General features: G+C 37.0%; 1 protein-coding gene across 3 annotated transcripts in view; it reads left to right on the top strand.

The window, feature by feature from the left end:
• Nucleotides 1-16,122, top strand: part of LOC111874598 (voltage-gated potassium channel subunit beta-2) — a 78,965-nt gene extending 62,843 nt beyond the window's left edge. For 2 of the 3 annotated variants that reach the window (XM_023870223.2, XM_023870226.2), the window contains exons 7-9: nt 1,844-1,900; nt 8,369-8,578; nt 12,663-16,122. In XM_023870223.2, the coding sequence (XP_023725991.1) occupies nt 1,844-1,900; nt 8,369-8,578; nt 12,663-12,764 (369 nt within the window). In that variant the 3' untranslated portion in view covers nt 12,765-16,122. Of the gene's footprint in view, nt 1-1,843; nt 1,901-8,368; nt 8,579-9,956; nt 10,830-12,662 lie in introns of those variants that run through there. The other variant, XM_023870225.2, reaches the window with a different exon arrangement.
• Nucleotides 16,123-18,455: the final 2,333 nt, after the last annotated feature.

Raw genomic sequence — 18,455 nt, forward strand, 5'->3', positions numbered from 1 at the left:
CTCATATTCATTACTATCCTACTATCTTTCCATTCTTTTGTTTCCTTTATTTCCTCAGCATTCATCTTGTGGGATGAAAAGCAAAATGAAACCCAATACTCTTGCATGTGGGTCTCTGGCATTGCACAGTGGCAACGAATGGGCTGGGATGCAAATAATTAAACCATCTCAGATGTTGGTTCCAGAGGCCAGTTCCACTGAATTTCCAACAAATGCAAATGCCACGGGATTGTTTTCTAATATACTGTTGGACGTTGTCCATCACGTTTTTTTGTATATTTAAAACACACCGTGTTTAGCAAGCTGGATGTACTGCCATCATCAGGTGTCAGGATCAAGAATTATGTTTAGTTGGGACCATTTGAAGTAGCTGGTCTTGGTCACTGGGCCAGACTTGTTCACCTCCATGTCATGCCTCTGATATACAGTGCTTTTCATTTCCAGCCAGATATTATGAACACAGTTTCTCACTCTGTCATCATTTTTTAAATTATGAGTTATGCAGTTCAAATTCACATTTTATGATTTGAATTCAGGTTATCATCTTTATGTAAGAAAAAATGTGAAGCTGTGCCTGTGCCTTATGGGGAGTGGAAGTATATTTCATACATTCTTAGTATCTTTATTTGTGAAAATAAGTGGTCAGGTTTATGCTCTGGCCTCTTTACCTTTAGGGAAAGGACCACTTAATAAGAGGGGAGGTGGGTTCCAGAGCTAGTGTCTGAAGAGAAAAATCCTTGACCCTGCCAGACAAACTTACCGCCATCTGTGAGCTGATTGTCTAGAGAAATGTGGGAGTCTGGACATCTCACAATCCTATGGGCCTTCACGGTCTGTTATGGGGATAGCTTTGCCTTTTTTTACCTACCAGGAACTGAAGGTCAGTTATCCAGCTTATAGTGCAATCACTATAATCTCTGAAACAGAGAACAAATGATAAGCTCTGATGGATTAAAACGTATAGAGCAGAACAAGCGACTCCAATTTTTGTTGTTCTACCCTACATCCGAAGATCTTCAGAAAGGGGTAGGCTTTGTTTTATATTTTCTTGGAAACTTCGATTAAGTTGTAAGAAGCAACATATTGTTAACTTTAAATATGAAGATGCTGGGGGATGGATTTGCTTTCACCAAGACTGTCACTCGCTACAAAATTATATTTACAGCTTTATTTTAAAGTATAAAAATATAGAACTGAAATACCTGTAAAACTTTTATGCTGCTTTGTAATGTGTTTCTCGCTTTTGCTGGATAAAATTATTTATTTTTTGATTTGTTATAGTAAGTATACAGTAATATGAAATATTGCTCCTGAAACTACCTAGCATATTGTGATATAATTTTTCGATCATAACTTTTCTGTCTATAATGCAACAAATCAATCTTTCATAAAGACACTAATTAACTACTCAATGAATTTAATGATTAATAAATTAAAATCAAATTTCTCTTGTGTTCTTTCATATCATCACAATAAATTTTGTAAATGATACTATAATTATTATAGATGTTAAATAAACTACATTAATTACACTGCCTTGCCAAGAATTCAACTCTTTTGTCTGGTAAGGGTTTTGAAACATTAACTTTACAGATGTCGTGGTAACTAAACTGGCATGGAGGTGATACACTGACTGCTTTCAAAAGAAATGTGTTGGATGAATTGCATAACGTATAGTTTGACGCTCTCCTCATCGCACAACCACAGATACACTCAAGAAATAGGGGTGAAACCAAGGAGCTTCTGCAGTAGCCCTGTAGATCTTGGGTTGTAGCGGTAGGATAGTCAGTGGTGTTATTCTCTTCTGTTTGTATGCCAGTAAGTGTCCCTTCATTTCTTTCAGAACAAATACTCGTCATTTAGCTGGACAGAAGATGAAACACAGCCTGCCAACAAAGAGGTAAGTGAGAGGAACTCGAATAAGTCAGATTGTATAACATTTTAATTTTAACGTTGAAAATATTATTATACAAGGGCGAAAACACAGTGAAGCCAAAAGTAACAGAAAATGTAACGATTTGCCTGTAAGTAACAGAAAGTTTAACAATTTGTGATTATTGATACCTTCACTACTAAGCAACTGAAGATCTACTGTTGACTTCGTTACCTTGGAAATGCGCTCAGCCAAACACATAGATGGATCTTATCATATTGTGAGTGAAATACGTTTATAAATGCGAGCTTGAAAAAAAATTTAACCCATTTTGTTCCATCACTTACGGTTTAGTAGTTATGACCATTTATTTTTAACAAATATGGCTAAGTCAATTCCACTGTTCAGTGGATGACACAATACTATAGGCGAGCTGCCAGTGTATGATGTCACACACTTGTAAGATGTCCTCTAGTAATAGTTGCGTTGCATATATGAAAGAGTACAGGAAAAGGAAGTGGTTAGAAGAAGGTAATTGTAATAACGTACTCAAATGAACAAAGTTAAATGCCGAGCGACAGCATGAATATAGAGAAACATAAAAAAATATCTGCTGAATTGTAACACTCTATAGATTACTGTAACTACAGCACACAAAATAAAGTCTTCAATATTTTCTTGCTAGTTGTTCCTTGATGATGAATCTTGACTGGTTAACACTTCACAGCTGAATGTTCAACTATTGAAGTGCTTTCTGAATTCTAGTATGAATGAATGAATTGAATTCACGAATGAACTCTCTTTTATAAGTTTGGGAGGACCGAATAGAAGCTATTGGTCTCCTGTATCTGTTGTAGTTGAAACGCTTGGTGATCTCAAGATTCCTCATATCCATGGAAAGCTTTGCTGAATCTTTGTTGACATGAGAATGAGTTTGAGCGAGCCGTTGCTTAGCAAACGGACTTCTGCTTGTTCATTGCTATTCCAGCTTTCAGGCGGTGTTTACAGAAACATTGCCTAGCAAACGATGGTTGGAACATTTGATACAGACCCCCTGTACAAATGCTACAACATTATCCAACGTTTTTAATGCGGATAAAATACCCGAAGATACGAGGAGCATTCTGTATATAATGCCTCCTATTTTTTTAATGAAAACTACAACAGATACAGAAAGCATAGCAACACAGTTAAATAGAGCAAGATTTCAGTTACTTACAGTTAATTTTTCACATGATCACCACCATTCGTTATGCACTTTTGACAGGAATGAACAAGAGCCTGTATGCCGCGCCTGTAAAAGTCTGCGCCAGCAGAGGCTAGCCACTTTCTTACAGCTGCAATGACAGCATCGTTGTCTGGAAAATGTTGCCCATGTAGTCCATCTTTCATAGGCCCAAAGAGATGGAAGTCGGACGGTGTTAAATCGGGTCTATAAGGTGGATGTGGTAGGACAGTCCAGTCAAACTGGTATGGGGTCTAGCGTTATCATGTTGAATGCGAAATGTTGTCTGCTTCTCTGGCCTGACTCGGGAAATGCGGGCTTTCAGCTTAGTCATCATCGCCTTGTAGCGTTGAGAATTGACAGTCTCACCAGGCTCCAGGAAATCCAATAAAATCACACCCTGCCTATCCCAAAAGACCATGCTCATCACTTTCCCTGCCGATGTCTGTGTCTTGAACTTCTTTTTTCTTGGGGAATCCGGATGTCACCACTCCATGGACTGTCCTTTGGATTCTGGCTCATAGTGGTGACATCACGTCTCATCTCCGATGATGATGCTGTCCAGAAACTTGTCACCTTCTCCTCAAACTGGTGCAACAGGTCCTGACAGACTTCAATTGCACGAGTTTTGTGGTCCTATGTAAGCATCCGTGGGACCCACCTGGAACAAACTTCGCGATAATCCAGCTTCCCCAACATTGTTTCCAATGCATTAAAGCCGATATTAAGCTGTGCACACAGTTCCCTTGGCGTTATCTGCCGATCTGTATGGATGAGCTGATCGAGATGCTGTTCATTGTGAGAAGTGGCAGCTGAGCAAGGGGCGCCCAGGGCGTGGTTTGTCGTGCACTTCACTTTTGCCACTGTTGAAATGCACTACCCACCGCCTCACTATGCTGACATCCACTGTATCATCTCTGTACACCTTTAACAAGCATCGATGGATGTCAGTGGGTGAAATTTGTTTGGCTGTGAGAAATTCAATAGCAGATCTCTGTTTCGTACGCACTTCTATGTCAGACGCCATTTTGGTAGAGTGCTCTGCTGTCGCTATCTCTTGTATGACAACCAAACTAAGAGTACATTGATGGGAAGGTTCAACCTTTACTACAACACCACCAACATCCAGCTCAGATGTTATAGATTAACACAAAGAAAGAGGAGGCATCATATATGGAGCGCCCTTCGTACTTATGAACTAGATGAAATCGGCTAATATTTTCAACGTTAATCCTGGGAACCAAGATTCCCCAATCATTTTTTTACTGAGAAAAGCAGAGCCTGGTCTTGTGACTGTTAAAGTTTGTATTACATTTTGTATGTGCAATAATATAATCTGTTGTTAAGTAATTCATTTTTTTGCTGCCTAACTGAGGCAGCACCTGTTGTTTGTGTAATGCATTCCCAAACCCACAGCGCACCTGTTGAGATCAAACATTCCATTCATGTTCATGAAACAATTCTTGAACTGCTGATCAGAGTTCTCTTTTACAAACTTTTGAGAATTCTATGAAAAATTTTAAGTCATTCTAATCTTTACTTTGAGACCAATGTGCAATTCTACACCTGTCTTGCTAAATATTTATCAGAGAGAAAAATATTTTGAACAAATGTTTTAGTACATATTGGAATACGTTTTATGTCCGTTATGGTTTCAGGGCCAAATACACAAAAGCCATACTACTTGTTCATTCCCAAACCCGTGTGTTCAAAAATTGGCAATGGCCCCTGAAAACAATTGCATTTAACCCATTCACAGCCATTTGCAATTAGCCACTTGGCTCTTATGTCTTGGTTTTTCAGCACTCCATTTTCACAGAGTGAATAGAAGTTGGGTCCAACCTTCTGGCTTTTCCTTGTCCTAGTTGCCCAGATGCTGTAATGTTGATTCAGCAATACTGTTGTTCCAGAATTCTGAGGCTTCTGGATTTCAGACTTCTGTCACAATATATAGAGATATCGAGATATAAAGGCGGGATGGCCGAAAACATTGAAAGCTTACATGATCCATATAGTACTAAAATATATAAAAGTAGAAAAGTAAGCTAAGTTTAAGCTAAGGGGTGTATCACCTAACATGATAGTGATAAACTCTCTCCTCTAATGCTCAGAAACTCGCATAAAATCCTAATGTTAACTACATTGATCAGAGGTATTTTGTAGTACAGGGAGGTTTCACAGTAACTAGAGTATTTCAAGGCTCTGGGTTTCACAGCGATCAGTGTGCTACTTGCTGTGAGGAACATGCAAATGTTTACAATGAATCAGCATGCCTGATGGGCGATAACATTTGGAATGAATTAGTCACAATTCACAGATCACAGGAGGTGTTGAAAATTCTGTCCTTTCTACACATAGATATTTTTTTGCAATTAATTGTTTGATTGAAGAAAACAGGAACAACAATCCTTACACATACAGCATACCAGACACCAACTTCCACTGGATGGCTTCAGCAGCTGTGTTGCCATTCTTGCACTAGACTTTGACTAGCTCTCTTTAGCTAGATGTTTCAGTGATTTTCCAGGTGTATATTCAAGTCTGACCCTTAAGTCATCTAACTTCTCGTCAGTAAGCACCCTTCACTCGTGTTTTTGTTTCTTGTCTATTAGGAGTCCCATTGTTCTAAGTTTATTCAGCAAATGGTGAATTGTTTTTATGCTTGGAACTCTTTCATCACGAAATTTATGTTGAAATTTTCGCTGACATTTTCTGGTATTTCCATATTTCACATACGTGTCATACAGAAGTACAGGTTGCTCTAAAGTATGCCGCACCATAATGCTCATTAACTGTGACTAAGAACACATGACTAATGGAGCTGATAACTGCTGCCTTACTTACTTTTTTTTTTAAATTCGCTTAATGGGGGGTGGAGTCCAACTGGGTTCACTCGGCATGGTGGCCACTGATTGGCCTATTGTAGCCTGCCCCAGGTGATTATGATGATGGAGAATTTGGTGGAATGAAGATTGGTAAGGGAAACCGAAGTACTTGGAGAAAACCCGGCCCAGTGCCACTTTGTCCACCACAAATTCCACTTGACCTGACTTGATCAAACCCGGGCCGCCTTGGTGGGAAGCCAGTGACTAACTGCTTGAGCTATGGTGCGGTCTTCACTTACTTACTAATGGAGCTGAGCCCTTCTTGAGGAGCTGCCAAATCTGCAGCTACTCAAGAATTTCCCAGCATTTTATGGAACCCGAAGGTTCATTACTGTGTTCAAAAGAGCCCTCCACTGGTCCCTATCCTGAGCCAGACCAATCAAATCCATACCATCTCATCCTATCTTTCTAAGATCCATTTTAATATTGTTCACCCATCTCTGCCTTGGACTTCCCAGTTGTCTCCTTCCTTCTGGCTTTTTCCCCTTCTCCTCCCTTCGTGCTACATTCCCTGCCCACCTCATACTTTGTGACTTCATTATTTTAATTATACTTGGAGAAGAATACAAGTTATGAAGCTCCTCATTATGCAGTTTTCTCCAATCTCCTGTCACTTCATATCTCTTTGGTCCAGATATTCTTCTCAACACCCTCTTCTTAAACATGCTCAGTCTATGTTCCTCCCTTAATGTCAGAGACCAAGTTTTACACCCATACAGAACCACAGGCAAAATTATAGTTTTGTATATTCTAATATTTATGTCTTTAGACAGAAGACAGGATGACAAAAGGTTTTGTACTGAATGATAGCAAGCATTGCCTGAGTTCCATCTCCTCTTAATTTCCCCCTGAATTAGGTTTTGATTTGTTATAGTCACTTGCACATATCTGAACTGTGCCACATTTTCAAAACATCTGCTACCTCTATTTATGTCATGGTTTTGCCCTGCATTTTGGTGATGAGACAACAACATATACTTAGTTTTCTTTGTGTTTACATCTAGACCAACCTCATTAAAGTTTCTGTGTTTCTCTTTATAGTATCTATATTATCACCCAGTAGATTCACATCATCGGCATATACCAATAGCTAATGTGTCCCATTTATTTCAGTCCCACCTGGTTTTCCTGGACCTTCCTAATGGCATATTCATTTTTTATCCAAGATTTGACGAATGAAAAAGATTTGATCTGTAGTTGATCTGTTATGTCGAAACCCACCCCGATGATCCAGAATAATTTAATCTGTTTATGGACTTAACCTTGAGAGAAGAATATTGGACAAAATTTTGTATGAAGTTGATAGCAGTGATACCCTTTAGATAACTGCTGACTACTGCTGACAAACCATAAACAAACTCACACATGAACTACACTGCTTTCTGTGAAACATAATACCATCAAGCGGTTAACAAGTTAATTATTTCCCTTCATTCCAAATGTTATCAGCTGATTCATCGGCAAAATTCTTATGCACCTCATACACGCCGGTCGCCGTGAAGCTTGGAGCCATGAACTCGTCAAGGTACTAAAAGCTCTCTCTTTGTGCTATCCTGTCAGCAAATTTGTCAACATGGTACCCAGTATCTGTCATCTGCTTTCATCAGACGAAATCTCTTAAACAAGAAAATTGTGCTTTAGATAAAAATATCTTTTGTTACTAAATGAGTTCAGTTAGGCACTATTGAAAATATAACAACTGTTAGAAGATACAACTCATAAACAAATGCTTGAAAGTATCTTATGGCTATTATTGTAAATTAAAAAAGATTATCAACTTCATCTGGAACAGTTGCATTCTTTTATATATTTCTCTGCAGCTGACTGTTTAGAAGATGCAAATGTGAAAAGAACTTGACACTAAAAAAATATATTATTAATTGTTATGCTGTGACGGCTTTCAATAAAAGAAATATATGATACACAACAGGATGCAGTCACTGGGAAAAGAAAAGTGAAAATAATTTCAAGGATCTATACCAACTTTGAGAGCATGTTTTACTTGCTTGTATTCTTTTTTTAATTTGCTTAGTGGGCGGTTGAGTCCAACTGGGTCCACTCAGCACGGCGGCCACTGATTGGCCTATTGTAACCTGCCCCAGGTGATTATGATGATGGAGAATTTGGTTGAATGAAGTTTGGCAGCGCCACTTTGCCCACCACAAATCCCACTTGACAAGACCCAGGATGAAACCTGGGCTGCCGCGATGGGAAGCCATCGACTAACTGCTTGAGTTATGGCGTGGCCTTTATTTTCTTGTAGCTCACAGTGTTTGTTTCTGGTTGCTGAGTTCCAAATAATTCCATGTGGAGTTATTTGGATGAAACTTGTTCACTGTATGCTGATCTCAGCTGGAAGCATAAATAACTGTATTGTCCCTTCAGGGTTACACATGGCTGAAGGAAAGGCTGCAGCCAGAGGAAACAAGACGGCAACAGGAGAAGCTACGTGATATCTCCCAGTTGGCAGATAAGCTGGGCTGTACAGTGTCTCAGCTCGCTATTGCATGGTGCCTCAAAAATGAGAGTGTTCAGTGCCTGCTGTTGGGTGCCACCTCTGTCGAGCAGCTATATGAAAGCATACAGAGTCTGCAAGTGAGTTCAAATGATCATACAATTTTATGCAAGTTATATAAAATTTTTAAATGTTGCGGTTATACAAATTTCTATTATTTTTATTCTTGTTGTTGTTTTTGTAATATCATCATCAGCTCCATGATCGGCATCATCAGCATCATCATCATTATTGTCGTGTGTATTAGTTACTAATACAAATACAATACTACTTAGTGTACTAGTGTAGACAGGGTTTGGATTGGTGAATTGATTTATTGGAGGCTCACCAGTTGAAACTACAATTAATTATATCCTCTAAAGATTATTGTATTTACTGTATTTGCAACACATAAATAAAGACCACCCGCAGCACCCCATACGGATGGAAGGCATAAATAAACGGGGTGCTGCCTGGTGCCCCGAGAGGATCGCTAAAGACACTGGCTAATTACCAACCGAGTGCCATGCAGCTCTCAGCACGATGCCTCACACCTTGGCTTAGGTGATCTGGTCCTGTTATGAATAAGACCCTCAAAAGCCTCCAGGACCTAGAGTGCCTGTTTGGGGGGAGAGGGGTATCCCAGGTGATTAATGGGAGTTCGACACCAGTTAGTCATGAGGTTGCGACCAGGGCAACCTACACAAGAGAGTCGCTCCTGGGGGTTGCTTATGAGCTCCCCTATTCCCACCCCTCCACTTGGGTTGGTCAAACCGTTTTAGAGTGTTGAGCCCTAAGGCTTGTGACACCTTGTCGGTATTCCAGGGAGACAACTCAAATAGACAAAGCTATCCCATGGGAGTGCTCTCCCGCATTCATCCCGGGTACATCGTAGTGATACCCAAGAGTCATTATGCCGCCGTGTGGGAGGCTCTGGTCATAATGCCATTGCACTTTATGGCAACTCAGCCACCAGTCCCGGAAGGTCATACTGATCCAGACCCCGAGACTGTCATTGCTCGGCGGGACCACAAGGAGGTGTCCCAAAGCTGTGTCCCAACGCATCCCTGGTCCATCAGGCATCCCCCCAAAACAACAGCCGTGGTTCAGCCAACCTCACTGAGGATGGCATCATTACCACCTGTAACATTGGACATAAGAAAGTCACAGTTACCTTGGGATCAAACCTGGGCTGCTCTGTAGAAGAACAGTAACTGTGATATGGAGCTTAAATGTGAAGCCTTTTTGATAATAAATCATGAGTCCTGCATTTCATGAGGAAAGTGAGATGGTTGGAAGTTTTAGCCAGCTGAATCCTGAGTCTAAATTTGGAATATGTACCAGGTCCCTACTGGTTATGTAACTAAGAGCTAAAAATCTGTGACAGTTGTACATTAGTATAAATATTATGTTTTTGGACATTATCCATCATCCTGTCTAAAAGTGCCGTCCTTTTTATTTTTCAAAACAATGTTTCAGAGGCTGTATTCTGCAGATAAAAACTACTCAGTTGGACCCAATTGATAGAGCTACACACACTTCATGCATCAATGCTGGGATTTCCATCACTTCATATGATTCCAGTTGTGTCTCCATTTCATTAGTATAGCATCCATATACCCTTTTTAAATGCTGGACACCTTTGACACCTTGATTGGTCTAAATACAGTTTATGCCATTGATTTCTGCAGTATATAAGATTTTATCCTCTTATTGACTGTTTACAGCTTTTAGTAAACGTGTAGGCACTCCTCCATTATGTTGCATAACTTTGGACAAAGCACAATAGAAGTGTGGAACAAAATGGACTCAGGAAAATTCATCGGTAATCATTCACAGAAGCAGTGTTAATACCTTACAGCTCACTGAAGTAGCTGTAGTGATAAATTGGTTGCAAGGAATGTTTAAACTTCTATCAATTTACATGATTATCTTTATTTACATAATTTTTCCTAATAAATGTTATATTTTAGGTTCACATTTCTTAGGAGAAATGAAAGGTATAATGTTTTAATTATACCTGAGCAAAAATGGATTATAAGCATGACAGATTTGTGCATAAGTGTATTTATGCATTATGTTTAACGCCTAAATTTCTCAGAATTACTGGGGTTTTGGACATTTTCCATCATCTGATATTATAGAGACTAGAAAAAAAACGTTTTGGAAACTTGGTATGTTTCCATCCTAAAGTAAGGGGGTAAGACACCTACTCAGTTGGATCCCTTAGAAAGAGCTAACTTAGGTCAAGTGATCGAGGTTAGCCCATTATAAGGGAGCAGGTATCCTCCCCCTCACCTGAGAATGGAAACAGATCCAGTTTCCGAAACATCGCGTTTTCTAGTCTCTAGAATACCGGACGATGGAAAAAGTATAAAAAATTCTGAGTGTTATACACCATCATCAGAACACCATAGCATCTACCCTAGAATTTCTGTATTTTATGCAGTCCATTTTTTCAGACAAGAGTCCCCCATACAGTTCTGAAAATTAATAACTTTATTTTCCATGTAAGTATACCATTGGTCATGACAACATTTAATTTTTACAATTTTATATTAAATTCAAATGTTTAAGTGTACAGTTACTATATGGACTCCGCAATGATCTCTTTTTAAAATACAGTAGGAAAACTTGATGGCAATATCTATATTATTAAGGTCCTCTTCTAGACAAAACAGCACTGGGGAAGTTTTCCTCTGAGTACATGAGTTTCCCCTGCCAGTTCGCATTGCACCTAATACTCTTGTTTCTCTCATGTGTCATCTGGAGCTAATAAAATAAATAGGCTGTTTGAAGCCTGAGTACCAAAAGATTCAATCTCACACCACCCTAAGAATAAAAAGAAGCCCTCTTGAGAATGTTACATACATGCATATGATGTGCCTTCATTTAGAGGTGCTAGTTAGCTTTGCAGTGGTGAGTTAACATGTACTGGTCTAATGTTCATACCGAGTTTCACTCATCTGTTTGTTCAAAAGTTATTAGTGCGGACATTGAAAACTAGGAAAATGGGTGTAAATTTTTTCACTAGAAGACTGGCATTGTTTATGACTCATGACAAGCATGATATGGAAGTACATACATTTTCCAAATGTGTTCTTTGCTACTGTGCATTGGTGTGAATGCTGGTTTATTCAAGTTAGAATTTTAATGTTACAGAACTAATTATTTCTAATATTCATTTTTTTTCACGATAATCATTAAATGTGCAATGTATTGAACAAAATTTCACATAAATTTTTTCTGTTTTAAGGTCATCTTTTTTGTGTTTTGCATCAATTTTTGTATGAGCTATATATATATATATATATATATATATATATTGACGAACTTCAGAGCAAAGTAAAAATTTTTTTGCCTTGCCCATAATGTTTCAAAGTTCATTGAAGTCCATTAATTCGTTTTGAAGATAATACTGTGATGTATTGCGCTATGGATGACGCCCCTCCCTCCCAGCCAGCTGTGACATGCCAAGCAGAGCTGAAGTGAGCCGAGTCCCAGCACGTTGGTCGCTAACCAAAGCGAGTAAACACCGGTTGCTAAGCAAAGCGAGTAAACAGCGGTTGCTAAGCAAAGCGGGTAAACAGTGGTTGCGAGAGATGACGGTAATAACAGGGGTACCCATTACGTAACAGGCAAACATGGTGGCAGACAACAGTGGTGCCTATTATGTAACTGTTTTCCCATTGTCCGGCTGACGTTTATAAGGGAACTACACAGCCGCCGAAGACAGTTCTCAAGGCAGCAGTCTATGAGTTGAGTTGGAATCTAGCCAGCGGAGAGTTGAATTATAGTAGTCGCCGAGTTCAGTTGTAACGAGTGAATTGTGATAGTGTGAATTGATTATTGTGTAGGGTTGTAAATTGTGTAAACCCGTAACTTTGTTATAATTAATTGTAGCCGATACTTGCAAGTTGTTAAATAAACAAATTAACAATCTGAACAGCGTCTTCAGTAATGAAACACGTTACAATACATACAGACATACCACATGGACCCAACCTCCCCCAGTATTATCTGTTTCTTGCACTTTATACAAAGATAAATTACAAAATTACATGATTTTCAGCCATTGTGTTTTTGATAGGCCTGCATATTAAATATCAGACCCCGTCCTAGGATCTGATCCTGTCTGTTATTGTAAACTGCATATGAAGGCTATAGGCACCTGTTGTGTTGCAGTTGGTTCCCAAGCTTAACACCAATACAATGAATGAACTGGAGAGAATTCTGGACAACAAGCCCATTCGTCCACCCATGGTATCAACCCTGGCACTTAGATGACAATCAATGTGCCCCCCTGGAGGTGGACCCATGGGGGGTAATGGGGCTGCAGGCGAAAGTTCACCAAAAGAAGATTCAATACAGGAAGAGACACGGGAACAAAAATTGCCATTCTGCACGATCCAGTGACAGGAGGAGAAAGCCTGCAGCCCTGCGGGAAGTGATATCAAACCCATACCTGTCTGACAGCAGTGAGCAATGAAGCAACGGGTTTCACATTACCCAGACATGATTTTCTATTTTCAGTAAATCCTTATGTTGCACATACTGTTAGATTCTAAAATGTATACACATTATTTATTTTCGTTTAATAACTAATCACTTATGGTCATTATTTCTGTTAATATCTGAAGTAAGAGGTTACGTTTGGGGAAGAGAGAAGAAACCTGGTATCTGTTAATACTATTGCTGTTCCTATATAGACCCACCCCCACAGGGCTCTTGTGCATAAACTTCATTCTAATTTGATTGAATGGTGTTCTTGTTCAAGGGGTCCAGTGGTAATGTACTACTACAGGGATTGTATATATAATACCTTTGAAAAACAATTCTGAAAGTTTCTGCACAGCTTTCAAAGAGCCAGGATAATGCAGTTGGTATAGCAACTGGCTACGGGGTATGGTCAAGAATTTTCTCTTCTCCACGTCATCCAGACCAGCTCTGGGGCCCGCCCAACCTCCTACCCAGTGGGTACTGGGGCCTCTTTGACACATCCCTGGAGATGGCATTCTTAATAGTCACCTCTGTGAAAACCTCAAATCTTACAAATGGAGATTTATTTAGAAGCATTTCAGCTGTCTCTGTAGTTAGCACACTACAGATGTATCAGTTATATTGAAAAAAAAACAAAAAACAAAATTCACTAAATCTAAATTATTAGGAAAGTCCGACACAAAGTTATGTTTATATTAATAAAAATTGGTACACTGTTAATAAGAAATGCATGATTTAAAATTTATTGGAAAGATTTTTACAAAGTATATAACATAGCATATTACACACATTTCACAACTTTTGCTTCTAACCCATTATTTTCACTTTTCATATTAATCTCATATTTCTTTGTCTAGAGGGATGAAAATTTTCTCCAATATTTGTATAAATGAGACATATGGTAAAATAAGGTTGGAGTCTACACATTTAATATGAATAGTGTCAAAACATACATTCTTTCTCATAAATTTGTTAATAAACCTATTGTGCTGGTGCTCCAAATTACAGATTTTAACTGACACAAATTTCATGTTAACACAATCTGACATGGTATTCTTATGAAAAGTGACAAATACTTGTGTTATTTGAATTGTGCATTTTTAATTGGAAATTACAATCAGTGAAACTGAAGGAGAATTACACAATCACTTTTCAACTAAAACTGTTTAGTCATATATGCCAAGTTATAAACACACATCATAAATAAAATAAATTCTTTATGTACCCTGTAATTAACTTTAAGATATTCTTAGAACAGGTGTTAATTTTTAATTTCTAACTTCAAACGTCTGAAGAATTTAAAAAATTGCATTCATAATTTACAATTTGCAGCAGATGGAGGATTCATTCATTCATTCTTTGGTCAGACTACACTGAAATAATAAAATGATCATAGGAACTTTGGATAATACATTTGTTATATAAATGAGCAATACAGGAAAGACATGCCTCCTTGTCCTACTTCCACTATTGACATGTCAGTCTTTGTGTAATATGTAAACTATTTATAATGCAACAATAACTAAATCATTACATATTCATTATGGATACTGTAAGCCAATTGATGTCTGTGACACAACCTTTTCTTATAAGACAATAGTCTAAATATATTCACTGGTGAGCCAACTATTTTCCTCCAACTGTTGCTTAGTGGAAAATTGAATTTTCAGTCTAGTATCTTTTGAGCAAAGTTACATTATTTTCTCATGGTGGAATTTTTAAGGATTGGATATAATTCATAGTAGTGTGTCTTTGTGCTCTTTTTGAGCACAAATTTATTGGTTATTCTTTAATATTTAAAGTATGTTATGATGTATATTAAAAAAAAACTTTTTGAGTCAAAATGATTAAAGCATCAGAGATGTTTTAGATCTGATTTTACATTTGATAGGGAATGCTTAAAGATATGTCAGCAAGCAATTTAATTAACATTACAGACTATATATCATATGTATATAGTTAAACATTTCACTTCCAATGAAAGAAAATATTATTGTGCAATACAGTAATTAACTATGCAGGATTGTAGTCCTATCTTCAGGTTTAAGTGCAGAAGAGTTTACATGTATAAGTGGACATGCTTCTTAACCATGAGGTCCAGAGTATGTTACAGAACTTTGATCTTTGATGGAGTAGATTCAAATTTTATTTCAAATTGCTTGTAAGATATGAAGCATAAAATAAACGAAAATGTGTAGGAATTCTTTAGAGTGATAGGCCTACTTGTGAAATAGGATTTGAGTGTTGCGACTTTAGTTATATAAGTGTCAATACCAACTTTTCATAAAGTAATCACTATTTGTCAGTTTACAAAATATTTTGCATCTAGTTATCCTTGATAAACACTTTGTATGACAATATGAACTGAAAAGAATTACTTATCACAGCAGTAATTAAATAATACTGGCCTGGTAATTAATCACATTAAACAAATGCCACATACATTGTCTCACTATTTGAAACAGGGATGGATGAAACAGAATCATATTTTATGGCAATATATTGAAGATAAAACTATTGTTATTTCTCTAATAAGCAAGATCTTTTGCTTAATGAGCATGGAAGTAATTTTATTTATACCATATTAATAAAATTGTATTTATAAATGTATTATAATTTCGTGTGCATTCATATTTAGCTCAATTTTGGTCGCTTTAGTCGCCATTAAAATCACTTCTTTTCCTAATGTGGCTGCCCATTTCTCACCTTTAATAATACATAATCTGCCTTGAATACCTTTGCTATGACTCAGGCCGAAAATAAGAAGTTAGTCTCAGTATTTCATGAAGAATTATTGTTTTCCAGATAAACTCCTGCAAGCAACACAAACATTTTGGTTTTCTGATTTCAAATTTATTTTTTCATGTTCATGTTTTTTCTTGGTAGCCTACATGCATCTTCAAACAAAAGTGATGAAAATGAAGAAGAGAAATCGAATATTTCAAATATATAGAATTCATGGATAATTTCCATATAATTTATCTTCCAGCCTCAAAAAAGAACACTGATTTTTATGTCATAGATTAGTTTAAGGCACTCGTATGGTTGTGCATGCACAGAATCCAAAACATGTAAATTGTACATATACGTATTTGAGAACCTCAAATCGTGTGTGTGTGTATATATATATATATATACACACACACATGATTTGATGTTCTCATAGCAGTGGTTATGAAGACTATTACCTTCTGGGATATAACGTCTTGTATTTTGTTGAAAGATAGCCGACGTTTCAGAGGAACATATTGCCTCCATCTTCAGGCTCAAATAAGCCAAACAAGATACAGGCACTGTTATCTGTTCGGCTTATTGTACCCTTAAGATGACTTTAAAGGACTACATAGTGCCATCTCACAAAAGATAGTATTCTTCATGTAGTATATAACTTTTTCATGCAGTGCTATTAATATGCTGAAGTGCACAATCACTTTAAGGTAGGGGTGGACAGACCAGTAAGTACTATATTTCTGGGGCCTATCCAGGTGTTTCATTCAGCACAGTCCAGCAATCATACTCTAGCAGGCATGCAGCAGTGTAGGAAGAAAGTGCTGCAACTAACACTTAAAGCACTTAATTTTGCTGAAGTAATGTTACTTCAAATGCTTAATAATGCCATACATTGTTGGCCATTGTTATAGTACTTGACGCCAATTGATAACTACTGAAATTGTACTGGCAAACAACTTTGCTGTCATCATGTTTTATTTTCTAGCATAACATGATGTGTGGTGTTTCAGATGATATCTCTAGTGTAATATTTTAGTTGTGATGTCCCAAGATCAGTGATATATAAGACAATTTGATTTGTCTCTACTGAAAGTGTCTTTGCTGAACCTTAGTATGAGATGATCTTAAGGATCATAGATATTGTATAATTCACTGCTGCTTTGGCAGTGGTCATGTGGAAATTATTCTAACTCTCTATGCAAAACAACACAATTTATTACTATCCTTAGGGCCTGTGTAATAGTTTGTTATATATTAGACAAATGATATTTTTAATTAATGATTAACTGAAGAATAATCAGATATTGAATCATGAAATCTGAAACAGTAGTTCCACTTGATTTTATTGGTATTAGCATTTTATCTTGAGCTGCAACTAACTGCCTTCAGAGTGTTTCTTATAACTGGTTACAACAATTAGATTATGTTTCAATCTCTCCTTATGTGATTATTTTTCTATATGTTCAAAATATAATCTCTGATAAATTTTAATGTAATGCTCATAGAGACTGTAATGGGAAAAAAGTTAGACATTCACGTATCATGCTTCTGCACAACCTTCCATAGTAACTAAGCAATCCAAAATAATGATAAATTGTTTGCATTGCACCCTCATTATCAAAGTTGTTATTATGAATATTAAATAAAATTCCTACTTGAGCACAAATATTAGTCTCAATAAAATTTTGAAGCGAGTAGGAAATTCTATATTAAATCCTGCCAATGTAATAATGACAATGAAAAATGGCACATCCATACTGGAAATCAAGTTAGACAGTATGGTTAGGACTGAAGCCTTGAAATTGCTTACTTATTTAATATATTGATTTTAATCCATCTTGTTATTTATGTAAATGGGAACTATCTTAGTTTCCAAATCCTTCATACCCTTGTGGAACATCTAGGCTGTGACTACTGAAAAATAAGCGATATTTGAAGGAATCTTAAAAAATAAACCTGTGTCAGGGTTCTGTTCGTGAGATGATTGTGAGTGTTACTTGCAAGACTGCCCTATAGCTTGTGGGATATGCATTAGCTTGATTATTACTGTAAACACTTCTCTAATGAAAGTATGTGGAAATGAAATGACAGTGTTGAAATTTTGTAGGTTAGTCATTGAATCACTTCGCATTTTGCCTGAAACATATAGTTGGCAGCAAAACATATTTATACAATTTGCCATGATATTTATGATATCTCAGATAATTCTAACCATAGTGACAATTAGGTGAACTTACCACTTCAGATCAAGTATCATAACACTTCACGAACTGGGCAGTGTAAATATCGAAGCAAAACACTAATAAATAGTTGTAAGACTTGTCTTGTCAAACTTAAATCAGTTGTAATATTAGAAATGATGGAATGAAAATCATATAGGAAGTAGATTTCAACATCCTAAACATACTATTTTACAATAATTACAATGTAAGTATGAGAATTGTTAACTTCTTATTGTTACATAAGTTATTTATTCTGTGACATTTACATATCACTCTCTACAGTTCTTCTTTGATGTAATAGATACTGTACAGTGGGAAAGTTCACAGTGTTTCTATAATCATAGAACTTTTCAGTGCTGCATTGACCAAAATATTGCAACATCAGTGCTGTTATTATAGGAGATGAGTAGCCTCTTTCATTTACATCAAACAATAACAATTTTATCTTCATGCCTACAAATTTATTAATTTTTTTATTCTTAACAAACTTGTTACCAGCATTTTATGCCATTATGAATGGTATATA

The sequence above is a fragment of the Cryptotermes secundus genome, unplaced genomic scaffold (genome assembly GCF_002891405.2).
Source record: "Cryptotermes secundus unplaced genomic scaffold, Csec_1.0 scaffold1415, whole genome shotgun sequence".
In the NCBI taxonomy this organism is placed as follows: Eukaryota; Metazoa; Arthropoda; class Insecta; order Blattodea; family Kalotermitidae; genus Cryptotermes; species Cryptotermes secundus.